The sequence below is a fragment of the Dermacentor silvarum genome, unplaced genomic scaffold, assembly GCF_013339745.2.
Source record: "Dermacentor silvarum isolate Dsil-2018 unplaced genomic scaffold, BIME_Dsil_1.4 Seq80, whole genome shotgun sequence".
NCBI lineage: Eukaryota > Metazoa > Arthropoda > Arachnida > Ixodida > Ixodidae > Dermacentor > Dermacentor silvarum.
The window spans coordinates 23,451-50,775 of NW_023606799.1; the positions used below are offsets into that span (position 1 = coordinate 23,451).

The 27,325-nt window shown below is 47.9% G+C and overlaps 1 protein-coding gene across 1 annotated transcript in view; it reads left to right on the forward strand.

Moving 5' to 3' along the window:
- The window catches only part of LOC119435579 (uncharacterized), a gene marked incomplete at its 5' end in the record, with an annotated part of 39,696 nt that extends 14,820 nt beyond the window's left edge, over positions 1-24,876 (forward strand). The window contains 4 exons of the mRNA XM_049659871.1: positions 9,029-9,178; positions 10,333-10,448; positions 21,651-21,793; positions 24,725-24,876. Of these exons, the coding sequence (XP_049515828.1) occupies positions 9,029-9,178; positions 10,333-10,448; positions 21,651-21,793; positions 24,725-24,876 (561 nt within the window). The remainder of the gene's footprint in view (positions 1-9,028; positions 9,179-10,332; positions 10,449-21,650; positions 21,794-24,724) is intronic.
- Positions 24,877-27,325: the final 2,449 nt, after the last annotated feature.

Consider the following 27,325-nt stretch of genomic DNA (forward strand, 5'->3'; position numbering starts at 1 on the left):
ACCATTAATATCTAAGGAAATTCAGAATATACATTCAAAGATAAATCACCCAGGAGTAGTGTCTAAAAAATAAATGCTCAGTACATCGCCGTTCTTCGGATACAAAAAGAAACTATAAGACCATGAACTGCTTCACGACTCGTGCCATGCGGTGAAGCACTGCCTGGTTTTTGTGAAGTGTAGGTTCACTCCCCATTTATTGCTTCGCATTAAATGTTTTTAGAGCGAAGCTGTTAAGGGCCAGTTCCCCCAGGATCGTGCCCGCGTTAAAAAAAAAACAAAAAAAAACAACGCAGCTACTGCGTTGCCGTTAATCATTCCAGCGTAGAATTTCACTTTTCTGTGAAATGGGGAGGCCCCTTTAAGGAAGTATGAGCCATTCATTCATGGCTATTGCTTAAAGAAGTATGAGCCATTCATGAGCAACTGACCACGTGTCCTAATGCGTTTGAGCAACGCCGCCGCGAACGCGCTCGCAAAAGGGTTCGTCTTCGACGTGCCGATTCTAGCGTGAGGGATTCCGAAGCCTAAGCGAAACGCCAGCGAAGAGCCGCGGACCCCGAGTTGAGGGAGCGCGATGTTGAGACCAAACGTCGGTCAACAACCGCCGACCCCGAGTAGCGGGAGCGCGATGTTCAGGCCAAACGTCAGCGTCGTCTTGCCCTCCAGGAAACCGACAACGGTGGTGCACCCCTCGGCAACGCTTGCGCCAACTTCCCCGGTGCGACGGCCAGGTTTAAACGCGAGTTTCTCAACCGGAACGTTTATGAGACATGTTCGGTTGAGTGATGCCCAACGACGATACGTCCATTCTCATCGTAGGGGCAATATTCACTACAGCAAACCCACCATAGACACAGCTTCACTCGCTTCCACCCTCACAGTAATGAAAGGGCTCTGATTTTTTTTTAACTTTGCGACCTTCGTAACGCATTTTGCAGTTTCGCTATTCTGCATCTTCTGAGGATAGTCCGATGAGAAGTTTAATAAACATTACTAGTTCGCCTGGAGACGCCTCTTTCTAGGACCCATCTCTGTGAGCGTAGCTGGGCAACTCCAGAATATGCATCCAAGCAAATTTGTTTGCCTTTTAACGCGGTTGCGTTAAAAGGCAAACCACTTCGCAGAAACTTTGGCGTCGGCGTAACCATCGGCATCCGTGGCGGAGAAATTCATGCCGAATTACCCCGACCACACAGGCCCTCCACGTGGCGCAAGGCATTAGTGAAAAAAATTTGAATTTTTTAAAGCGAAATCCGTCAGAAAAACGTAAAGTACGGCATAACTAAAACGTACAGACATAATAGCGTCGGACTGTAATTCGAATGTACGAGCAAACTTAATTATGTTAAGGGGAAACTCAAACACAAACCCCTTTTCCAGCATTTGTACCATAACAACAGCGGCGCGCTCGGTTAGGTTACTTGCGAAAACAAGTAACCTAATTTTATAACAGCGCCCTTCATTATAATTGCACCATCTCCCGCTGAAGGGGACGCTAGCACAAACGCGTTAGAAACGTGCAGTACACTCTAGTAAGGGGGAGATGCCACAGCGTCTTACGCAGCCGTTTACACATGCCGGAACGTGCACCGCGTTTGCCGACGCCATCACATGACTGCTGAGAGAGTATAACCCCCGTATTCATAAACGCTCCTCGACTTGAACTTGACTTGCCACCGCCTTCAACGCGTTTCGAACGCGCTGCCCAAGGCGGTGGCAAGTCAAGTTCAAGTCGAGGAGCGTTTATGAATACGGGGGTAAGGCGGAGAGGCCACAGCGTCTTACACCAGCTTCTTACACGGGCCGTAACGCGCTAGCACAAACGCGTTAGAAACGCGCAGTCTTTCGTTAATGTTGGGTATTTATTGTCATCGTGGTGCGTGTGTCCTTCGTGGCGTATCATTCTTTCGCCGGCTGTCGTGTGCGTCGGACGCAGGAATCATGAGCTCCCTTGGAGCTGCATCAGCGGCCCTTGCTGGTCGCGGAAACAGGATTTCCGGGACGCAATTGATCAAGCTGGCATGCTACCCGAAGTGGTAGCCTTAGGAGCTTATCAGATCAACCACGTGTGGGCCGTGACTTTGAAGAGCGCGGAAGCAACGAAGCGGATGGTTGACTTGAAAGAACTACAAGTGAAAAGGCGACGGTGTCTAATGATAGACCCACAAGACCACCAGATCAGGCTCAGGCTACACTGGCTTCTGCACGGGGTGGACGACGAGGATGTGCGGACGGCGTTGGCGACTTTCGGCAAGGTCACCGAGATTACTCGAGAGCGTTGGCGAGTGCAAGGTGTGAGTGACAAGGGGTCCACAACACGTTCAGTGCTCCTCAAGCTCAAGCCGGGCATGAAGGTAGATGACCTGCCTCATCAAATAAGGGTAGGCGGTGAACTGGCTCTAGTGGTGGCACCGGGGCGTCCGATGCAGTGCTTGCGCTGCCGTGGCGTTGGCCATGTACGCCGTGATTGCAAAAGTGTCGCGCTGCTCGCGGTGCAGGCGGTTTGGACACACAGACGCACAGTGCGTTCGCACCTACGCCACGGCGACGGGTCCGGGTGCTGGAGTTGAATCGTCGGAGCAGATTATGGACATCGTTGAAGCAGAGGAAGCAGCCGAAGGTACCAGTGAACCAGAAACGCTGGCAGCGTCCAGCAGCGAGCGGCAATCGACGCTCGACTGGGCGACCGGCGAACAACACAATGGGCCTTCAGTGGGCTCAGTCGTAGTAGAGAAAGAGGCAGAAAAAGTAGAAGAAGCCACCAATTCTCCGGAAATTACCGAGGTTTTGGAGCTTGCGAAGCCACAGAACGCACCAGCAGCGAGCGTCGCCCGGTTGGGCAGCGTTGGTGCCGCAGCGAAGCGCGGCCATGACCAGACCGACAACGCGCCAGCCAGCAGCCACGAAGAGCCAGCCACCAGCAAAGGCGGTCCAGGGTCGGAGGAGTAGCCTTAGACCACGGCCCAATGTGCTGGACAGGAATCCTTGTGACAAGCCCCCTCCGACTGAAAGCGAGGCCGTTCAATGTGACGGCTCCGGAAGCGTCTAGCGTGGCGCTAGACGTGAAAGGTAAGCGCCATGCTCCGGAGCCTACCTCCAGTTATAATCAGACATGTCTTCCGAAACGTCCCTGTGTTTATCTACTTTAAATGTACGAGGATTGGCTGCTAAAAGAAAACAGAGTCAAGTATATCGCTTAATGACTGATCAGGACCTGGATGTGTTAGCCATCCAGGAAACAAAAATAGCAGGGGAGGCAGATACCGCGAGCATGGTGCAGCGTTTCACGTCACGGTATTACGCCGTAGTCAGCCATGCAAATGGTGCGTCAGCTGGGTGTGTGCTTTTTGTTAAAAAACTGTCGGGACTGGTTATGCAGGAAACTGTCTCGTCACCAACAGGAAGGTTAGTTTTATGTGATTTTTTGTTATGCGATAAGGAATGGCGGATTTTGTGTCTTTATGCCCCAAACGAAGTGGACGCGAGAGAAAATTTCTTCGCGAATGTTAAGCAGTATTTGAGTACACAGAAGCGCGTTGTTTTAATGGGCGATTTTAACTGCGTGTTGAATGGGCGTGATAAAACGAGCAGGAGTGCTTTCAGAGACAAAAGCACAGATTTGTTAACAGACCTAATCAAGGAATATGACTTGGATGACGTGGCTGAATGTCTACAGACGGCTCATGGTGTGGAGTATACGCACTTTCAGGGCACTAGCCATGCTCGCCTCGACCGAATTTACGTTTCATTGGACATGGTTCCCAAGTGTAATAATTACCACGTGCTACCAATGTCCTTTTCAGACCACTGCCTTGTTAAATGCCTGATAGGTACGAAGAAACACAGCTGCAGTTTTAATTGGGATTTATGGAAAATTAATACGAAGCTCATAAGTGACAAAACTTTCATTGACACAGTAAAAAATAAAATAAGTGAAATAAACTTTGCATATGCAAGCAATATGGGAGAACAGTGGGAATGGTGCAAACAGAACATTAAAATGAAGGCTCTTGAAAGGTCAAGCTGCATAAGATACGAAGAAAGAAGGAACGAAAGCGCACTAAGAACAATTCTCAAGAGGTTGATTGAACTTGAAAGCAGAACGCCTGGTGCATTTAAAGATGATGTGCGAAAAATTAAACAAAAGCTCCAAGTAATAGCAGAGGAAAAATACCGTGGTGCAATCGTGAGGGCGAGGGCGGAAGCACTAACCGCAGGGGAAGTGCCAACGAAAATGGCGTTAAGGTTAGAAAGGACATACGCCAGTCGAAATCAAATTCATGAGATTGAGTGGAACGGTAATTTGGTAATGGATAACTTTAGCATAGAAGATGTGTTTTTCCAGCATTACCAAGCGCTCTTTTCGCTCCGAAAGGTTGACGTGCCTAAGTTTAAGAATGCTTTTTTGGGTGTCATGCCACAGCTGGACGATGAATTAAAAGAATGATTGGAGCAGCTGATATCAAAGGAAGAGGTTTATCGAGCTATAGATAACTTAAATAACGGTAAATCACCCGGACCAGATGGGTTGAGTGCAGCTTTTTACAAAGCTTTTAAACAGGAAATTACCCCAGTCCTTGCCGCAGTCTTTAATGAGGCGTATGAGCTTAATGTGCTGCCACCGTCGTATCGCACATCTCATACAGTCCTCATACCAAAAACAGATCAAACGGGAAAACTAAGGTTGCCCACGTCATACAGACCCATCTCATTGACAAACGTCGACTATAAGATCTTCATGAAGATCTTAGCAGCCAGGCTTCAGACTGTTATGCCCGAAATAGTAGGCGACCATCAAACTTGTGGTATAAAGGGTCGTTCGATTCTAAACAACATTCATAAGGCTAGATGCATTCTGGAGTGTTGTGACGTTATGCAGGTTTGTGTCGCGGTTCTCCAGATAGACCTCGAAAAGGCATTCGACAGTGTATCACACGATATTTTGTTAGCTCTATTAGAATACATCAATGTTGGTACTGTTATCAGACAAGGTGTAGCCATGGCGTACCAGAACTGCTCCACACAGTTAATTGTGAACAAGACGATAGGAAAGTCAATTAGTGTGCAACGTTCTGTACGCCAAGGCTGCCCTCTCAGCCCTCTTCTCTTCTGTGTGTATATTGAAACACTGTGTCGCTCTATATTGCAGAATGATGTCATTCAAGGTTTTCGCCTGCATGCATCAGAAGTTAAACTCTTGGCGTATGCAGACGACGTAGCTCTTTTCTGTGAAAACAACGAAAGTATTATTGAAGTAGTTAGGGTGGTTAAACAATTTAGTGACATCTCTGGAAGTCCTGTCAATTGGGGAAAGTGCCTGGGGTTTTGGCATGGAGAGTGGCCTTCGACCCCTGACACTTTTGCCAACATTAGGTGGGAAACTACTCCGGTAAAATATCTTGGTGTGCCGCTTGAATTTTATAAGGATAATGATCGGTATTGGCAACAACAAGTGAAAGATGGTATTGGCAACAAGTGAAAGAGATGCGTGAGAAGGTGGACAGATGGAAAGTGGCTAATCTATCCATCTTCTCCAGAGCAACCGTGTGTAATTTGTTCTTTATCAGTAAGATTTGGTACACAATGCAGGTGTTATACTGTTCTCGGCTAAACATTCAGAAATTTCACCGCATATTTGCCGTGTTTGTGTGGGCCTCGAGTTGGGAGAGGTGTAGTCGGACGAACCTATTCAGGCGCGTCAAAGATGGGGGAGTATGTCTGGGACACCTCTTTGTGCGTCAGCTCGTAAACAGATTTATATTTTTTTCGAGACGTCAGGGACCCTTTCTTGCGCACTGTGTGTCAGATGAGAATAAGCAAAGCGCTACCAGATTTTATTGTTGCCACAAGCAGTATTTCCGGAACGCTTAAGGGGTTCTTTAAGGAGGTTGTCTCCACTGTGCTTTTCCTAAGTGTACGTTTTTCAACGGATTACCCGAGTTCTGTCCAAAGAAAAAGGCTGTACAGGGATCTATGCGACACTGAATTTCCGGTTCCTTTATATAGATCCCTTTACAGAGGTAGCCAGGGCCAAAATGTACTAAAAAGGGTAAAGCGTATGCAAATTCCACCAGGGGTAAAAACCTTTTTTTTTTCAAGGTTCATACAGGAACGCTTTCAGTAAAGACAGTTTTGAAAGAAAAGGGTTTTTTTTTGTACCGTGGGGAACACATTGCTTAATCTGTAATCAACCCGAGACAATTGACCATGTTTTTCTACATTGTTGGGAGGGAGTGTTCTTGTGGGATGTTTTACAAAGGACAGTCAAAAAAGAATTCCCTCTAGATCCCTACGGTATCAGATATCTAGCGATTGAAAACGACGGTGGGCTTCCTTTTGATCTGGTAATGCTCGTTGGCCTTCACAGTATCTGGCGCGCTAGAATGGCGGGCTATTACTGTGACCCAGACGCACGACCTGCGCGAATGTACTTCCGAGAGAGTATAAATAAATGCCTTTCTGGAGGTGCAGAAGGCGCATGAATGCGCCCCGGAGTGGTTGTCAAGGTTAGAACCTTTGGCAACATTAAGAGAATTTTGATGTGATTGCAATAATGCTGGTTGGTAAATGTTATATATGATTTTCACGTGCTACTTCGTTGAACTGGGCTGTTGATAAATGAGTGAATTTTGCACATATGAGACAATAAAGAAAAAAAAAAAAAAGCTTCGTGGCGTAGTGGTTAGCGCCGTGCGTTCGGCAGCGCTACGGACACGCTCGTTCGCGCTACGGACACAACTTTCGGAATATTTTTTTTCTCATAAAAGTAGACGTGGCTACCTACTACGGCGACGACGACTACTACGACTACTACGCTCGCTTTGCTGGCGCTTTTATGGGCACGCGCGGCAGATGTGCTTTATTTCGATTAATATACGTCGTTAGCCTGCTTAAAACCACTCTACTTGGTTGGAGGAACGTCCTTTTATATTTCTGCCGACATTCCGATTGACTCCGACGCGGCGAGCAGCGGTAAGCGCAGCGCGCCGTCTGCTCGAGCAGACGACGCGTCTCTCTCGTGTTCGAAATGACGGTATTTTGACTGTAAGTGGTATGAAACCTTCTACCTGCTTAGGATTTGGTGTCTAAATAACGAAAACTTGCATATTTTTGGGTATGGGTGTTTAAATGCTGACGGAGGTCGTAAATTATCCACTGTTGTGCCGCTTCTCCAAGGCCTCCTGAATACGTGCTGCCCCTAGCGGCGGCGCTCACTTCCGGTCACACGAAGTGGCCGCTCTCTCGCCCCAGCGCGGGCGCGCCGTCGGAACACCTTTCTTCTTATACCGTGGTCTGAACCTTTTATGCCAGATCACGGGCCCACATAAAATTTCGTTGTGGCGCGCCGATTTCATGTTCGTATTTTGCAGCAGTTCATTGACTTCTATGAAATGTTAGTGGTGGCCCTCTCAAACGGTTCCTTCATAAAGAACCCGGAACATTTCCTTGCCTCTTAAGTAGACACGACTCTTGTAGTAGGAGCTATAGTACAGAAGTGCGCGACTCTTAACAGCGCTGTTACCGACGCGCTTGTTTATTCAATATTTATTTAGGCAATATTTGCTATGGTGAAGAAAATGTGAAATAACTGCAATGAAGTAGTCTGTGCATGTGACCTGACAAAATTTGTATGCCCTCAGCGTCAGCGTCCTCACAAAACTTGGTAGGTGAACTCTCTTCAGAGCTTTGCCACTATAATTTGCCAAAGAGAAAGTAAACTTGCATGATAATTCCTACGGCAATTTTTCTTGGCGTTTATGGGTTGCTGCTAGCTCTTCAAAAGCCGTTGTCAAGAACCATGCATTCGATGATTACATCTGCTACATATGGCAAAATACAATACGTATTACGAATTCAATATTTCATGAAGGACCCTCGCCGCGCACTGAACCGCACGAAAAAATACTTTCGCATTAAAGAGTGCGCGCTTTCAAGACCGTGGCCAGGATTTTTTTCTCTTTGTTGTCGATTGTGGAACGGGGTGTGACACTACTTCGAAGATCGACTTCACACTCGTAGCAGGTCTCGAACCTCAGATAATTATTACAGACTACAAAATGAATTAGAAGAAGGTAAATTTTATAAAGACTTTTATTTCCACTTAATCAAACATGTGCATCAACGTTTGTGGCACTTGCGACAATAGAGCCCATGGCTCCATAGGTGCGTTCTTGTACGTTCGTTGCATGTTTATTATTATTATGTATGGCCTATTGCGGTGCGGTTTACGGTTTTCTTCTTGCTTTGCCTTTTTTTTTCTCAGACGGACCGCATAGGCTTATGTTTTAGCTTGTGAACTTCTATTGTGAACTTATGGCTTATTTGTCACGACTTCTGAACTACTTCCGGGAACTCATTGTTGGGTGCTTCTTTATCGCCATGGCTATGTTCTTCTCAGGGCTTTGTTGCTCTGCCCCTACAAAAACTTTAATAAAAAAACTGACCGCATATCTGCTTGCTTCGCTGCAAATGACGTCGAAAGACGATAGTCTTTTGCCAGCGCCTGATACGTAACACCCTCTCTTCTCCCCCTCCCACCTCTCAGGCTCTTGCCCTCCCAACTCACTCCTCCCAGGATGGACGCAATGGAGATTTTGCTGAATTCAATTCAAATTTCCCGCGTACGCTGGCTTGTTTTTAACGCGTAGCGTCCCTTCGACACCATTGCTAACGCGTTGATTTCTCATTTAATAAAGTACAAACCAGTCCAATATGTATTCTTAATTAAAGGAACGCTGCGGATCACGGTTATCTGCATATATTTTGCCTAAAATAGGCCTGAGATTTCCTTTGCTTTGTATAATGTTGACATGTATGACCCCGTCTCACCAGTGCAAGTAGCTTGGTTCGCGTTAGCTGGGCGGTTGAATTGAGTGTCAGACCATAGCCTCCTATATTTTTCCGTCAGGCAGACAGAGAGACAGACAAAGTTTTTCTCGTTTAGATAGCCCAAGAAAGACAATCGTCTTTAAAAAGAAGATCTCCGTGCCTTTCGCTGTTGAGATTACGTCTTGCCACTTTGCAGTCGTGGCGCGCCAGCAGCGTGGGCCTGCTGCTGATAGCGTCGCTGACGATGGACCTGGTGGCGGCACCGATGGCTTCACTGCTGCCATTCCTGTGCATGCCACTTTTGGAGCTGGCCGACGCGCGAGCCGCTGCACTGCCCTACTCCACGGTAAAGCTCCCTATAACTCTCTCAATTGACGTTTTTCTCAAAATTTAAGGTTCGGAAATTTAATAATCTTCACTAATTCATGGAACAAAACATAATGCAAAAACTTCTTCATAGACTGGCGTATAAAAGCATTTGAGTCATGCCCTGCGATAGTGCACCCGCATATTTTTAAAGCTATCGAACCTGTTATATAGTACAAACGTGAATTCCGAATGCGTTTTAATGCTATTGTGGGTAGAGCGAGGTAACGCTTATGATGTTTGGGCAAGCCATGAAATGGTAAGGCGGGCGCGCATCTGTTGGTGCTAATATTGCCGCGAGAATTTTGTCGTAGTTCGGGGAGCTGACGTCGGCAGCATGCAATTTCCCACGAAATTTACCAGAGTCTGTCTCTAGTGTATACGGAAACAGCAAGTATGGCCGCTCAGCCAGCGTGAGCATGACGAGAAGTACATTAATTTACCTAAGCTTGGTCCAGTTAAGCTTTCAAACGGATTTCTGGCGTTGTAAATCGATAATTCCCGACAATATTTACGCTACTTCTTATGGCGCTTCTCGTTTACAAAATATTGATTGGAAGCATAAACCAATAAACGCAAAACAAAACATTTAAATAAGGCCACAGTAACGTCTGACATCACAAGCGAAAACAAATACATGTACTAGCCATCATTAAAAAAATTTTTAAAATAATTATGTGATTTTACGTCCAACGCCGCCATCTGATTATGAGGCACGCCGCAGTGGGAGACTCCGGATTAATTTGTACCACCTGGGGTTCTTTAACGTGCACCTAAATCTAAGCATACGGGTGGTTTCTGCATTTCGCCCCCATCGAAATGCGGCCGCCGTGGCCGGGATTCGATCCCACGACCTCGTGCTCAGAAGCACAGCAACATAACCACTGAGCAACCACGGCGGGTAGCCATCATATCCGTGGCAGCTGAAGCGACGGCAGTGCAAGTGGCAGTGCTAGTAATTTTACGAGATAACCACTTGGCCAGCAGCACTTGGAAGTAGCTGAAAATGTCGCAACGCCATCTGCCGGGTGCGCGATGGCAATTTGGAACAAAAAAAAAAGAACATGGACCGGACGTTCGTTACCTGTGTTGGAACTTTAAGGTGAATCTGCAACCGAGAAGAACGCTGCGCAGGTTCGCCAGATGAGTTTCCTGTGCGCCATGCTGCTCGTGCTGACCATGGAAGAGTGTGGCCTCTCGACTCGCCTGGCGCTGCTCATACTTAGTCACACGGGACACAAGATCAACAGGTGCGTGTGACGCAGACCTTGTCTTTGTGCTATTTGATAAACCCCACGGAAGTAGCATACTCTGACGAGCATGTTCGTGAAGTGGGTTATATCTGCAAGCTACGGGTTCTGTTCTCCCTGTCTATATCACTCATGAGGGACAACTGTGTGCAATTTTTTAAATCGGAAATAAGTGTCAAGCAGCAGTCGCGAGAAATATTCGCTATCGCCGGTTATTATTTGCGAAAGCTTAACTAAATGTTGCCAATATTTAAATATAATAGAAGGGTTTGAGCCAACGGAGATTATGACATGGGAGTTACATGTCGACGTGGTCCTTTCAGTCATACGTTTTAACAGCGGAGCTGTTTAAGCCGGAGGTTGGCCCGTATAGCGTAGACCAGTAACTGCGCCTGGCGATGACGTCACCGCGCGTGGCCTAGCACCCACTTAGCCCAGCTGCGCCTCGCTTCGCCGCCGCTCCGCACCGCCACGCCGAGCTGCTAAAACCGCGCACCTGCTCCGTCTAGCCATGATGTCACTTCACGTCGCCGAGCAACCACATGTGCCTCGCTTCACCTAGACATCTCAACGCTTCGCCATGTCGCGTCTATAGCGCGTCGTGGTGCCAAGCTAGAATCTGCGCGTCAGTGGCGAGCCGATCCGGAATGCCGTGCCGAAGCTGCACCCAAAAAGAGGCGTCGTCGAGTCGAAGATCCCGAGTTTAGAGATCAAGAACCCGAGAGTCTGCGGTTGAGTATCCAGCATCGTCGGGATAGCGACCCTGGCTGTAGCTTGGTCGATCACAAGCTCCGCTGTGTGTGCCAGCCTTGCACCATTAGTGCAAGCTGTCGTCATTTTATTGCGATAGCAATTATATGGACACTCCAAAGCAGATTTCTGCCGTCGGCGTCGCCGTCGTCGTTGCCGTCGCCGTGAGGTTCAGTATGACGTCAATGGAGATGAAATCGTCGCCGCGCGCCACCGAACGCTGTATGTGCGAGTGAAAGGGCGCGAGGGGCGCACGCTTTCACGGGGAGTGAACCCACCGCGGAGAACAAACGCGCGTTCTGCGCCGTGCTCCCTTAAGGGCTGCAGAAGTAGGCGTCTCTTTCCTCCTCTACAATCACCATATATGTAGAGCAAACGTACCTTCTTCCGACGCGCGAAAGGCCGTGGGGGGGGGGAGGGGGAGGGAAGGGAGGCGACGTTTAGCTGCGGCACCAAGTGCCTATTTATATCAGAGGCTCCGGCAACAGTCACCAACGCCGCACGCATTTTGTGTGAACACGGGCAAAACGCCGACGGCGTCGACAACATTTCTGCGTGTTGCTGATGCTGCTGCATGTCCAAGTTTATACAGCTGATAAAGCTACTATCATTACAACGTATAGCTCTCTACAAGTTTGCTATCGCAATTGATGCTTCGCCTTTCAGGTGAAACTGCGACAACTTTTTTGGGTTACCTTACACAAATATTAAGCTTAAATAGCTCACCTTTATTAACGGCCCTAGTCCATGGGGCATCATGCAGACGTTGTGGGAAATGTCAATAAATTACCGATAACACCGTATAAAGCAGCTGTGGTTTTGTGGGTTCCTTTTTATAACGATAGCAATTGTATGGACACTCAAAAGCAGATTTCTGCCGTCGGCGTCGCCGTCGTTGTCGCCGTGAGGTTCCGTATGACGTCAATGGAGATGAAATCGTCGCCGCGCGCCGAACGCTGTATGTGCGAGTGAAAGGGCGCGAGGGGCGCGCGCTTTCACGGGGAGTGAACGCACGGCGGAGAACAAACGCGCGTTCTGCGCCGTGCTCGCTTAAGGGCTGCAGAAGTAGGCGTCTCTTTCCTCCTTTACAATCACCATATATGTAGAGCAAACGCGCCTTCTTCCTACGCGCGAGAGGCCGTGGGGGAGGGGGGCAGGGGGAGGGAAGGGAGGCGACGTTTAGCTGCGGCACCAAGTGCCTATTTGTATCAGAGGCTCCGGCAACAGTCACCAACGCCCCACGCATTTTGAGCGAACGCGGGCAAAACGCCGATGGCGTCGACAACAGTTCTGCGTGTTGCCGGTGCTGCTGCATGTCCAAGTTTATACAGCTGATAAAGCTAATATCATTACTCCGTATCGCTCTCTACAAATTTCCTATCGCAATTGATGCTTCGCCTTTCAGGTGAAACTGCGACAACGTTTTTATTGCGATAGCAATTATAAGGACACGCCAAAGCGGATTTCTGCTGTCGGCGTCGCCGTAGGCGTCGCGGTCGCCATCGCCGTGAGGTTCCGTATGACGCCAACGGTGATGAAATCGTCGCCGCGCGCCGGACGCTGTATGTGCGAGTGAAAGGGCGCGAGGGACGCGCGCTTTCGCGGGGAGCGAAAGCACGGCGGAGAGCAAACGCGCGTTCAGCGCCGTGCTCCCTGAAGGGCTGCAGAATTAAGCGTCTCTTTCCTCCGTTACAATAACCACATATATATATATATATATATATATATATATATATATATATATAGCGCAAACGTGACTTCTTCCGTCGCGCGAAAGGCGTGGGGGGACCGGAGGGACGGAGAGAGGGAGGGAGGCGACATTTAGTTGCGGCACCAAATGCGTATTTATATAAAAACGTTGCTAGGCGAGAAGGTGGTAAAGACTTCCCACGTTGCTCGACGAGTGTCCTGTTCTGATCTCGTCGAAAACCTCCGAACCGCCGCCCAGAGGCATCGGCAACGGTCGTCAACAGCAGTGGCCTCAAACATAAATACCGTCCTCTTGTACGATGTGCACGTCACGCACGTGTAAATCTAGGGTGTCGCGTTTAATGAGGACCGAAGATGCGCACCCACTAAGAAAAGATAGCGGCCGCTTGTTTCCAGTGCTAAGCTAGACAGTATTTCACGAGGCGTACGCGTGAGATCATTGCAATTCCTGGTGGACTGTCACATAGTACGTTTTAGGGGCGAAGCACCTTAGGGTCGGGGCTCGTCCGTCCATCCACGGAGCTCGTGGTCTTGCGCGGGCCGATCCTGGAGGTTGTGCACAGCTGCGCCAAAAAAATGCCGCATATATATATATATATATATATATATATATATATATATATATATATATATATGCACCAGCGGAACGTGCATAGACCTTGTCTTTGCCAACTTCAGGCTAGATCCCATCGAAGAACCATTGGCTCCAAATTTCACGCACCACAAAGCAGTGATAATGAAGGGAAAACGGAATCCAAAACTCACCACGACGTACGAGTTATGACAAATAAAACTCGCGTTGTCACTCATTTACATGCGCGAGTGAGCAATGTCACGGGTGATTTACGGTAAGAACGATCCCAAGTGCTTCGCCCACTCGTCATGATTCAGTTTGGGGAGATCCATGATTTTATCGCTATAGCAATTATATGGACACGTCAACCGAATTTCTGCCGTCGCCGTCGCCGTGAGGTTCCCTATAGATAAAATCTTCGCCGCGCGCCGTATGCCCGAGCGGAAGCGTGCGGGGACGCGCGCTATCACGGAGAGCGAACGAACGCACTCAATCTCCCACGCGCAAGCAAGGAAGCAGGAAGCCAGCGCCGGAGAGAGCAGGGGGGGGGGGGAGGGGGGGGCGCACTTCTACTCTGCCAACAACCGCGCTCGTCGCCCGTCCGCACCGTCTCTTATCTCCACACGGCTCTGACCTTTATGCGCCGTGCATTCGCCGCTCAGTTTCCGTTGAAGCGATAGACCGCACGTACCTTCGCCCGCGGCGGCGTATGCTTGCTGCCAGCGTTTTGACAGTCGTTGTCTGCAGTCATTCAGTGTGATCTATTCGTGTTTGTTTGTGCGCGCTCACACCACGCTTGTTCATTCAGTTAGTAATAGTCGGGTCACATTTTCCAACGCACGCTACACATGCAATGCTGCCCGGATCGGCAGTGCAGCGCTACAGGTGTGTCCCTTCGCACGCGCTGCCCACGGGAAGCGCTTCTCATCAACACAACCGTTTCACACGCGCCTTCTCGTGGTCATCGAGTCTCTCTTCATGTCGGTCTACTTACGCCGCAGCACACCTGCTTACTTAATCAGCTCATGTTTACTACAATTCATATTGCTACCAAAGCCGCTCACCTTACTTCGTATGACATTGCTGTGTTGCTATCGCATTTATTGCTTCGCCCTTAGGGCGAAACTGCGACATTTTTTTTTTTACTTTCGCGTGCTTTTCTTCGTCGGCAGTAAGGACTGCACAAAATTTGGATACCTTAATAAACGGTGTTACCGCTCATTTTTATGTCCCTCTGGGGAACGTTTTCATTGTGGGGTATGTAAGATAAATAAATGTTGGCTCTTTAAACCTCAATAAAGAACTGGGAACGGAAATAACTAGGAACAGGAATAACTATAATACCAAGAGAAGGAAAGCGCAGTCGAGGACGGCAGAAAACTAGGTGGGGAGGGGCCTTCGTCCTCCAGTGGACATAAATATAAGCTGACGATGATGATGAAATAACTATAAAAATAATTCAAAAAATTATTTTTAATTAATATTTTTTGCTTTTTTTCGCGGTTGCGAACCTGCGATCTCGCGAGTTCGCGCATGATCGCGCGCGGCATTCCGTGGCAGTTTTAAGCAAGGAGCCCAGCGAGGTGACATCAGAACGCGATCCTTTGTTGCCGAACGAGCCTTGTGTCGCCTCGATGACCACACCACCAAGGAGCCTCGGCAAGAACAAGAGGTGCAAAAATCCTGAACAGCGATTCACGCAACATGATCTTCCACTGCTACACGTTTTGGCGTAACAGGCAGCCTGAACGAAGCGTGGAGGACACGAGCAAGTTTGTCGCCGACATGCTCGGTGTCAGCGAAAGGACTGTGTTCAGGGTGAGGGAGGTAGTTAAAGCTTCGCATTTTTCGGGTGGCAAACTGACGACGCCCTCGCGAAAGCGCCCACGCAATGCGGAGAAGAGGAGACGCAGCGCGAAGTTTGACAGCTTCACGTTGTGCGCGCTGAGGTGATGTGTGCACGATTTCTTTCGCCGCAACGAGATACCGACGGTCGAGAAGATAACTAACGAGTTGTCGGAGCGTATGGAACTCCCATCACTAAGGCGGTGTACTGTGCGTCGCCTGCTTGCCGAGATCGGCTTTAAGCAGGAAAAGAGAGGCCGCAACTCGCTGCTTATCGACCGGGATGACATCACCGATTGGCGGAATCGATACCTCCGTGACGGGGAGCGCTACCGGGCGGAAGGCAGAAAGATCTTCTACCTGGACGAGACATGGGTGACGGCGGAACACACTCGGTCGATCGTGTGGACAGACACCGTGGTGCAGAAGCGCGGACGCCTGTTCGCTGGAGCAAATGGCCTGACGACGTGTCTAAAACAACCTTCTGGGAAAGGTCAGCGCCTGATCGTGACGCACATCGGCAGCGAGGATGGTTTCGTCGACGGCTGCTTGGATGTATTCAGAGGCCAAAAGACAGGCGACTACCACGAAGAAATGGACGGCAATCGTTTTGAGGGCTGGTTCAATAACGTTCTGCAGAAGTTGCCAGCTAGTAGCGTCATTGTTTTAGACAATGCACCTTACCATAGCCGGCGAGAAAAGAAATTGCCGAAGACGGCCTGGAAGAAGGAAAAGATACAGGAGTGGCTCACAAGCAAAAACATCACCTACGGTGAAAGGATGATAAAAAAGCAGCTGCTTGAGCTGGTGGCATCTGTAAAGTTACGCTTTCTGAGCTACATCGTAGACAACACAGCTGTAAGCGCCGGTTGCATTGTACTCAGGCTCCCGCTGTACCACTGCGAATTTAATCCCATTGAGCTTGTGTGGGCCAATGTCAAAAATGGCATCGCTGCGGACAACAGAGACTTCAAGCTGTCCACGGTCGACGTCATCTTGAGTGAGAAAATCAAGCAGGTAACGGCGGAAGACTGGAGGAATAGCATTCAGCATGTGATGTACTTGGAGGCAAAGTTCAGACTTGACACGTCTGGGAGTGAGCACATTCAACCCATCATCTTCCAGCTGGGTGAAGATGACACTGAAGAAAGCGACTCCGAGTGCGAGCTGTCTGGCATTGAGCCACTCGCCGAAGCATAAAGGCGTCTTATTAACAAAAGAACAGCCCTTATTAGGGCTACCAAAATTTTGCCGGTGGGTTCGCAACAGCCAACCATCCATTCCGTGACCTCACAAATAAATCAGCAGTTCTATTTATGGCATATTCCTTATAATAGAAGCTCAATTCTGATAAGCAACGTCCTGCACACATTGTGCTCGATTTAAGAAGTGGCATAGAAACACATTTAAATGCTGGCATATCTGAAATGAAACACTATTGTTAACCCTGATTATCGTTGGCGGGCTCAAAATGCTCATTCGGGCAGCCACCGTCGAGTTTGACGCGCCCCATAGTGAAATAGCAAAAGTCGGAGCACGCTTTATGGTTCTGTTAGCAGTCTGCACTGGAAATCAGTCATGTCATAGCGAGTGGTGGTGAAATAGCAGCAGACAACACGAAACTTGACAGCCACTGTCAGCAGCTTGAATGCCAAAGAACATTCATGTGGTTGCATTGTTTATTTTGTAATCTGGTTCACACAAGTAATGCGAATAAGAGAACAGATATAAGACATCATTAGCTTAGTGAGGCCCAAAATTCTCATTCAGGAAGCCACCGTCGAGTTTGACGCGCCCCATAGTGAAATGCCAGCAGTCAGAGCACGCTGTATGGTTCTGTTAGCAGTCTGCACTGGAAATCACAGTCATGTCATAGCGAGTGGTGGTGAAATAGCAGCAGACAACACGAAACTGACAGCCACTGTCAGCAGCTTGAATCCCAAAGCACATTCACATTCATGTGGTTGCATTGTTTATTTTGTTGTCTTGCTCACACAAGTAATGCGAATAAGAGAACAAATATAAGACATCATTAACTTAGTGAGGCCCAAAATGTTCATTCAGGCAGCCACCGTCGAGTTTGATGCGCCCCATAGTGAAATAGCAGAAGTCGGAGCACGCTTTATGGCTCCTTTACCAGTCTGCACTGAAAATTGAAGGGTTGTCACAGCCAATTTTCAATTTATTAATCTGACTCGAGCAATTAATGTGAATGCAAGCACAATTATTAACGTGATTAACTTTGCTAGCATTTTTTATCATATTTACGTACCGGAAAAATGCTCAGTAAAGTTGAACGTGTTTTAGTGAGTCACTTTGTTCATTACAAGCCGTAGGCAAAGTGACGGACAGATTCAGACAGTGATATTGGGGAAGTAATAAATGGTGAAAGTTGCAAAAGCTCTCACAGCACTGGTTTGCTGGACTCCATTCACTAGAAAACTGCATTTGTAATGATGAAAGCGTCAAGACAGGAAATGATACCCCACTGCACAATGTTATATATGTGTACGACCACATGTGACGGGCAGCAAAACCATCTGTTTATTAAGACTGAATGCAACAACATAGCAAGGTGCTGTTTCACAATATGGCACCTTTTCATGTGCACTTCTGGCAAGCTACCGTATGCACTGATGCATAAACACATTAACAGGGGTAAGAGACGAAGTAACTGTGCAAGCCACGTGATGCTTTTAACATTTTGTATCTGTCAATGTTTCTGTTGCCACAACTGATAGAACTTTCTTTGGTGCAAGTTGGCTAATCACGTTGCGGCAACAGCACAAGAAGCAAGGTCAGAATAGTTAGTGGTAGGTTTTTATGGCGCAAGGGCTAAGGTCAGAATAGTAGGAGAAAACAAAGCAAGGTGACAGACTGAGGAGGCAAGGTAGACAAGAGAGAATGGCTTTAATGACATCAAAGAGACCAGCCCGGCTATTCACAGGACTTGGTGCTTTGAATGAGACGAGTTAATGGAATTGTCGAAAGTCGTGGCTGCAGCATGCTTACAAGAACAAATGCAAAAATAAAAGGATAGAAATAGGAATAAATACATACACGCACGGAAGAACTCACATATTCACACACATGAACACAAACGCGAGCGCTAAAACTAAGATCTAAAATACAAAAAAGGGCAAAATAACAAATATACACAAACACACAAGAAAACACGCACACACATTTAACGCAGACGCGAGTAGATCTATTTGGAGTCGGTTCACAAGCAGCTGTGCCTACTTTGTCGTACTTTTTTTTATGTACATATTGGCTCTGTTGCCTTCACTGTCATAGGAATTTTTTAGTAGCGACATATCACGACAAAGCGCAAAGCTGTGTTGTGGGAAAGCAAGGCGAGCGCTGACAGCACAGCTTATGCGCGATTGTGTCACAGCAGGCTTTCTACAGCTGGCGCGTGCAGTGAGCGAAGAGTTCTAAGCCACACAGCGACGCGAATTCATGCCAAGCTCCCTTGCAACGGCACCAGTGTATCAGTCATAATTTTATATTAGCATTCAGGCTGACATTAAGGAAACAAACACTGCTTCCAAACGCCTGACCATTAACAATCCAATGACATTCGCTCAAGCAGCGCGTGTTAGTCACTGATTGTTAGCATTGGTGGAAAGCAATCAATCGACGGTGCTACACAACACTCGAACGACGCTGCTAGACGCTCGGCTATCTTATCACACTGCTGCCAAAGATTGGTCGTTTGCACGCTGAGCTGGCAGCAACGAATCTTTGCGTTGGAGGTTGCTTTCACAATTTTTTTCTGTTGAGAAACTCGCAGGTTGGTTTCACCCGCGCACGCTTTTCTCATTTATCCTGATAATGGTTTTGCGCGATCACTTCACCACGTCCGACGAGAAACGCAGAGGCACAGTACACAAACACACCCGCCGCTCACAGTAGGTACCAGGCTTTGGCGAACTCTCCTTGTCGCAACTTCACTCAGGAGCAAAACAAAACACCGCGGAACAAACACGTACGATGTTTGTTTGCAGTGGTATGTCGCCGCGGGATCCTGTTTCCACACGAAGCGCAGCGCAGCGCCACCGATGTTCGCTGCAATCTTTCTTCGCCGGCTCACGGCTCAGAACAAACGCACGCGGCACAAATTGTGCATCGTAAGCTCACAATAATATTTCCTGCATGACAGACCACGACAAACAATTAGAATTCACTCTGACGAAGGGAGACGCACAAAGCTGACGCGACTCGGCCCAGTTCGAAGCGAGGGCGGCCATGTTAGGCATGTTCTCCGTCGGCGGGGACATCGGCCGTCCGGCTCATGACGTCACCTGAAGTACGCGCCTATTTGTGCCGGCTCGTGTGCATCCGCCTTTGAGGGGCAAATGCCGCTGTCTTCTAAAGTTGTATCCGACTATATATTTGTGCAAAAAGAAAACAGCAAACACTTGACAAGCATGGACACCCATCAGCATACATATAATCACCGTTAACGTAAAACCTTTCGTTAGCTTCTTAATTATAGCTGACATTCTGTTGAGACAGCAGACTTAGCAGATATGGGAGTTACATAAATGTAGGCTTATTTTTCTAACGGCGTGAAGTAAGGGTCTAGGTGACAAGAATATGTATTTTAACCAATACCGTAATGGTTGCACGTTCAAGAAGGCACGTGGTTGAAGTTTTCTGACACGAAGTAATACGTTACCTTGCTATAGTTGAATGGTTGCTACGCACAACAAATCGCAATTAAACTAAATTACCTTCTAAGGTCCTGCGTCTGAAAACTACGATATGATTAGGAGACACGCCCTAGCAAGGACTGCACAATAATTTTGACCACTAGGAGTCCTTTAATGGGCCCGTAAATTCACATTCAAATTTACCAAACAATAAGCTGGAAGGTCCGCTGGGCTAAAAGCCGTGAAAACGGCTTGACAGGGCCCAGGTTACCGTTAAATGGCAGCAGCTGTACAAGGTGGGCAAGTTGAGAGGATAGATATGATCAAAGCACGTGAGCGTTTTTGCATTTCGTATCAATCAGAATGCTGCGCTGCTGTGAGAATCGAAACCGCGACTTTGAGCTCAGCATAACAATGCCATAGCCACTGTACTACGACGGCGAGTGAAAATCGCAATCGCTCACTGCGCGGACCTTCGGTGATTACGGCAATGTAACGCAGACCTATTTTTCAAACCGTTACATACTGCGCGTCATACAGTTCGTCCACTGTTCTAACGCAACGTGTCAAATACATGATTCCGGACTAGCAATGTCAGAGGTTGCAACCACAGATACAATTTGAAAATTACCTCCCAGAGCTGCATTTGGAGCAAGGCTACCGCCACCTTCCAGTCCTCCACTTGTGGAGATGGGTTCGCACAAGGCTTACCCCGTCGAGCGGCGGTCAGGAAAGGGCACGACGCTCCTCCACTCCGCAACGCACAAAGGCGCTACGGCAGGGTTCATCGACTCTCCGACACGGCACAGAGAAGGCTCCGGAGTCAGATCACCAACAAACACGGGTTTATTCACCCGCGTTTCTTCTCCCAACAGTCACGGCGCTTACGGGCAAAACCTCCCCGCAAATCCGATCGAGTACGCGTGCCCGCTTAGCTAGGAAAAACCGAGTAGCGGTCCGCCAAGAGCGAGGACGAGGAGTCGCGAGAACTCTCATGTAGAACTCTCATGAGAACTCTCTCGCGAGTCTCATGTAACCACCTCATTGCGGGCCTGTGAGCTTCTGCCGCAGTGCGGCGGCGAGGAAGCGCTCAGCGGATGAGAGCTCGGGTGGAGAGGGTGCCCGGGGGCCGCCACTCGGGAGGCCAATCAGGCGAGTCCTGGTGAAGTGTTCGCGCGGGACAAGTCCAATCCCGGGGGAAGAAGCACGGTGTGCGCGGGAAAGTAGCTCCGGCGCGCTAGCCGTGTCCGGCATGTTGTCGTTACAGCGGCGGTTCCCGGAGACCGAGCTAAGCGCCACGCGTGAGCTGGGCTACGAGGCGCGAGAAGGCACCTCGATCCCCACACACTTCAGAACTTCGCTTCGAAGCACCCTCTATTCAACCAAACGAAACCTTTGACTTAAATGCAGGAAAATGAGGTCCCTTTACCGCCCTTGTTATTCTTTAAGCGCTCCCGTACTGCCTACCACGTACAACACTTCCATTTCAAATTATTTCTGTCGCGAAGCGATTTCTTCCCAGAATCTTCCCGAAATAAATGGCGCCATAGTGTGACGCTGATTTGGTAAAACGATTATCTCGGCAAAAGTTTCGCCATGCGCTGTTTCGACATCGCTGCGCAAGACTTGGTCAAACGAACCCTTTATTGGGATTCTGCTATGCAGCATCCTGGCACTCGTAATAGCCGTGGCCGTGACAATGACGTGCCTGCTGGATGCCTTCTGCGTCACCGTACTCATGATGTCTACCGTAGAGTGCATCGTGGACGAGATCTACTTCCACGTTGTTCAAGCCAACGTGCCCGCCGGTGAGTGAACTACTTCGCTCAGCCAAACTCACGATGGTTGACCATAAATGCCAGAGACGCTTTCTGCGGTGCGTGCGAAGCATAGAGTTTCATATAGTTACTAGAGGGAACTGTGACAGTAATGTCTACAGAAGTAGATGCTTCTGTAGACATTACTACAAGATGCAAGCAGGGTGGTTTCTTCTAGCATGGCAATGATGGGTGGTACATGGATTTGCCTAAACTTCGTCGTTCTGGCTTTAAATAGTTTCGGCAACTTTGCAAGGTCATCATTTTTGAGAAAGTACTGCGTTACAAATAATTAAATAAACATAATTAATCTTGTCCGACGGCAGGATTCGAACACAGGAACACTAGCACAGAAGCCCGATATTGAAACCATCACGCCACGGATGCATGGACAAGCGAAAACACTGCAATTAGCAGTGATTGTGCGTGCTAGCAGAGTCTGCTACCTTCTGCATTTAAAGAAGTCGCAGTTTCGCCCGATACGCGAAACATCTATTGCGATAGTAAAATAGTGGACAGCTTTACAAAGCAGGGATAGTAGCTTTATCGGCCGTATAAATCTGTAAACATAGGCATACTAACTAAATTAAGAAGCATGGCGTCACACGCGCACTAGCAAACATGAATGCGGCTCACTCGATGACTGCGGAAAGTGGATGTCAAAAGGCTGAAGTGAGTCAGCGCAGCAGCAGCACCAGCGAACTGAGCTTCGTGCCGGCGCTCGCATCAACGCGATCGAAGCCGCGAAAACACAGGAAGGCCAGACTCTGCCCCCGTCGCAGATGGCTTTCAAGATACAGCGGAGCAGGCGGGCGTTCGTGGCGCAGAAACCCCCCCCCCCTCTCCCCTATGCCTCCCGGCCCGGCGGGAGTGTGCGGCCGCAGTAAAGCGCGGTCCCTCCACTTCCCTACCCTCCCTCCGGAGCTTTGTGCGCGACTGGAATACATCGCTTGCTTCCCTTTTCCCGCCCTTGTGTGAGTGAGCCGCGATTGCCGGCTCACCGTCGCATGCTTTCACTCGCACATACAGCGTATAGCGCGCGGCGATGATTTTATCGCCCGTGGACTTTATACAGAACCTCACGGCGACGACGACGACGACGGCGGAATTTCGCCTAGTGTGTCGATATAATTGCTATCCCAATAAAAACTTTGTATCGCTTTGAAATTTAGGCCCAGTTAAAGCGTAAAAGACGAAGCTTCAATAACGTCTGAAGCCCCAAGCATGAAGATCAGACAAATCCATGCACTAGGCATGGTAGTTGGCACGGTAGCTGAACGATCGCAATAACAGAGTTCTCTCTACTAATTGTGGGAAACTCTATGTTATGGAGGGCTGCAGAAGACTAGACATTCTTTTCTTGGGACATGACGCAGCGTAGGGGACCCTGTTATGGACAATGTCGCCTGGTGGCGGCCCGAAACACTCCATGTTTAGCTAACTATGGCTAAGTGATGATGTAGACGACTTGCTCGGCATTTAGTTTTCTTTTTTTTAACTGGTCCCAGACGTTCTCATTGTTATTTTTGTAAAAATAGCCTAAAATTGCCGTACGTCGATTGTGAGTCAACGGAATGTGAAACTGAAAACAACCCTAATTTCTAAGAGGACATCACATCTGAAGACCGCGGTTCGCCTCGAAACATTGTTTGAGGCATCCAGAAGGCTCACTACTAAACTCTCCATTATGTCTATAAAATTAGCGACCAACGGAGCCGCAAGTGCCGAACACATGAGCCGCATGTACCTCGGGCGAGCCAATCATCTTAGCCATTTTCGCGTACTGCTGAAAACAAGCTCCCTAAGTAGATCTACTTGGTCATCAACACTGGTTTTGTCTGTAGATCGGTGGTGGACAAAAAAAATAAAACCAACATAATCACCACGCTTGGAGGCAAACTGATAGGATTCGTTTATGCCGCTGGAAGAGCTCCGCCTCAAAGCTGACACAGAGGCAGGTATCTTTAGTGACGGATGAAACTTATCATACGCACAAGGGAAAGGTCAAAACGGGAGACATCTAAAACTTGAGTATAATAATAACGATAATAATAATAATAACTGATCATGTTTATTTAACGTGCCCAGAACCAACCCTAAGGTCTGAGTGCTGGCGCACGAATGCATTAAAAACCGAAAACAAGAAAACTGCAGGATAAGATAATTTAAAAAAGAAATAAAAAAAAACAGTTGTGAGAACAGCGTACCTACATAAAGCGCAAGGTAAATACAAAAAAAGGAGGACAAAGGCAGTTGAACAATGCGTGAAACTGTGACACAAGGCAGAACTCGGGAAAAGAACGATGACAGCGAGTTATGAAAAATATCAAGATGGAAAGGCGTTGTAAAGACTAGGTATTCTGTGGATGGTTGAGTTTTGGCGATGACGGGCAAGAGCATGAAAATATGTATGCTCTCTGGTGACATTGCACGGAATACGAAATACGATTAAACAGAGCAGTTCGGGAAAGTTGATACCATGAAGGAATAATAATAATGATTGTAATAAGAAGGATAAATTAATGTTCTCGCTGTGTTTTATTTCCACGCAGCCAAATTGGGAGACAAAAGAAATAAGCTCTAAACGGCTTGAATATAGCCCTCCTCCCCCCCCCCCATTCCCGGGAAAAAATAATTACTTCTGAATTTTCTTATTTCGCATACAGTGTCTACTTCACGTCGCGTATTGAAAATAAACAAGAAGGGCAGCTGGCAGTATCATATACAGGCAGTACGATGCAAAAACGAAAGACTAGTCCTGTTACACCAGTTAGCATAAAGCCCGCATAGAAAATATGGTAGATGCAGCGGTAACAGTATTTCTTTGAGGTGAATGGGTTTCTTGTGCATCATCCGGCATCGCTACTCACGTTTGAGGCAGTTCACTTACGTACCAACATTTGGGCGTACGTCCGCAAACAGGAATGTCCGACCCAGGACAACGGCCTTGCCACGGAAGTGGAGCAAGCCCCGGCTCGGTGCCGCAACCCCAGTCAATGGAGTCGACCGAGCACCTGTCGTACTTCGCCTACCGCCGCTACATCTTCAGCGAGTGCACCACCTACATCCGGTGAGCAGTAACTCTATGGCGCGCAAAGAGAACGGCGTGCGATGTGCCTCGAACGTTGCCCAGCGCCTTCGGACGGCGTACTGCACAAATACGAAATCAAAATGAGAGATCACCCTAAAATCCGACAATTATGGTGTTTAGTGTCCTGAAGAAACACACGCGCTTGAGTTGACGTCATGGTTAATGTGAGGGATGGTGGCATATTTCTAACGGGCTTTTAAATTTAGCCACGTGAGCGTCTTACTGAAATAGCAATTATACTAACACTTACTGACACTTTCGGCGCATTCGCATGGTCGGCGCCGCCGCCGTCGTGTAGTCACGGTATCGACGCCGCATACGCGGCCTCCACGTGGACGAGACGCGCAGTTCGTTTGGCTGCAAACGCGACAAAGCGAAGTGGATGCGCCGTAACATATTGCGCAATCCGTTCTGCCTGGCTTCCTGTGCTCACGTTGTTGTCCTAACAATGCGTTGTGGTAGCACAAATTGGTGGCGTTGCCGTTGACCAGGTATGTGCATACCAAGCCGTCGTGCATCTACTGCTATGAGCGAAACAGACAGGAAACATCAAATTGATCTACCTGATTGATTTATTAAGCTCTGAGACATGCCGTCGGTTTTCCGTAGGTCTGATCTCATGTACAGTCCGTAGGTGCGACGGGTTTCCTCAGCATGCCAGCATCGTGACACGCCTGGTATCCACCGGGGCATTGTTCCTGCTGCTCAGAAGCAGTCTCCTAGGAAGCCTATAGGCAACGGTCTCCTCGCGTGTAGCGTTGCGCCATTTGGCTTGCGCGTATTGGTAGACCAGCGTGCGAGGAGCTCGAGCGGAACGCTAAACTTCGCTATCGCTTACAGCGCTTCGCCTTTGGCAGAGCTGCCAACTTTGTAAATGCTACTACCCTTGGATTGCCTCGACTGCGGCTGGGCATGAGACCCGCGACCTAGAGCTCAGCTGCAAAACTCCATAGCCACTGAGCCACCGCGGCGGGTATATATAACCCACTGAACACACATTGGTCTAGAAGCCGTCTTCAAGACGTCTTGACAAGATAAGCAAGACGTCTTCAAAACCATTTTAAACGTTGACAGGACGTCTTGGAGACGTTCTGGCAAGATATTAAGACTTCTTGAAGACATCGTACCAAGATTTTGTCGGACGTCTTAAAACGTTCTGTAGCCGTCTCTAAGACCGTGTAATGCACCGCCAAATTTGGGATATCTGACGCCTTGCAGGACATCTGGTAGACGTCTTAAAGACGGCTAGAAAGCGTCTTGCAAGACATCTTGCGAACATTTTGAAAACGGCCACAAAACGTTCTGCTGGACGTTTTGAGGATGTCTTGAAAACGTTTTTAAATGCTTTGAACATCTACTTGCCAACTAAGGCATGACCTTTTCTAGCCGTTCGTATTTAGCTAATTAAGCCCTAAATTGGTTTACAGTATTTACAAAAGATAGTGAGTGTAAATATACTTAGTCTAAAGTGCACAGGACGTGAAATCTGAACACGACGTAGGTTATTTCAACACAATGTATTCCATAAAGATACCAAGTCTTCCCGTTGTGGAAAAAAAGTGAAGAAACAAATAAGGAATAAACACGGTGACTGTCAATATATACATACTATATTAAGTACAACGGATTTGAACTCTCTAAACTTTAGTTCAACACGTAATCTATTGTGAGCTAGGGGAAGCACTAGCATACTTTAAAGTCTCTAGAAGCTGAAATTACGTCATATTACAATCGAGATGGTCTGTCTCCTTCCGATGTCAACTATCCAACGAAATGTTGCGTAGCTTCAGTGATCTTGCTAGACACGGCATACATTGCTCATTATGGTCCGGGAAGACCCAATATAATTTTACTTACGTTGTCAACACTGATCTAGATTTGCAGATGGAATAATATCAAAGACTCCTGCAACACTATTACAGAATTTTTCCTTGCATGGATGTTTGGCACACTCAAGAATTTAGATACACCAAACACCCTTCCATTATAGCATTAATTATAAAGGAATTGAGTGTCTCCTTGTTATCTGCTACATAGAGAAATCAATTAGGATGTTCGTATTCTTTGCAATATTGAAAAAAGGTTGGCTTTACCGACAGTACCAATCCCTATGGCCCATTTCTTACAACCTACCATAGCAACACTGAAACATTGGCAAAGCCACAAAAGCGATAAACACGTGTCAAAGCCACGTAGGCTTAACATAAAGCAAGATTGTTCACACAAATGAATTGCTAAAGTGGTCAATGGTTTGAAAGAATTTTTAATAAATCAGTAACATGCCACTACATAAGCAAAATGTTTCTAATGCACTTCCTAGAGTTTTGCATTGTGGCTGTCTGTTATAATTGGTCACTTCACAATTCAGGGAACTGGCTTAGACATTTCCACAGGCTGATGATGCACCCGCAGAAAATTTAGCGCGTTCTAAT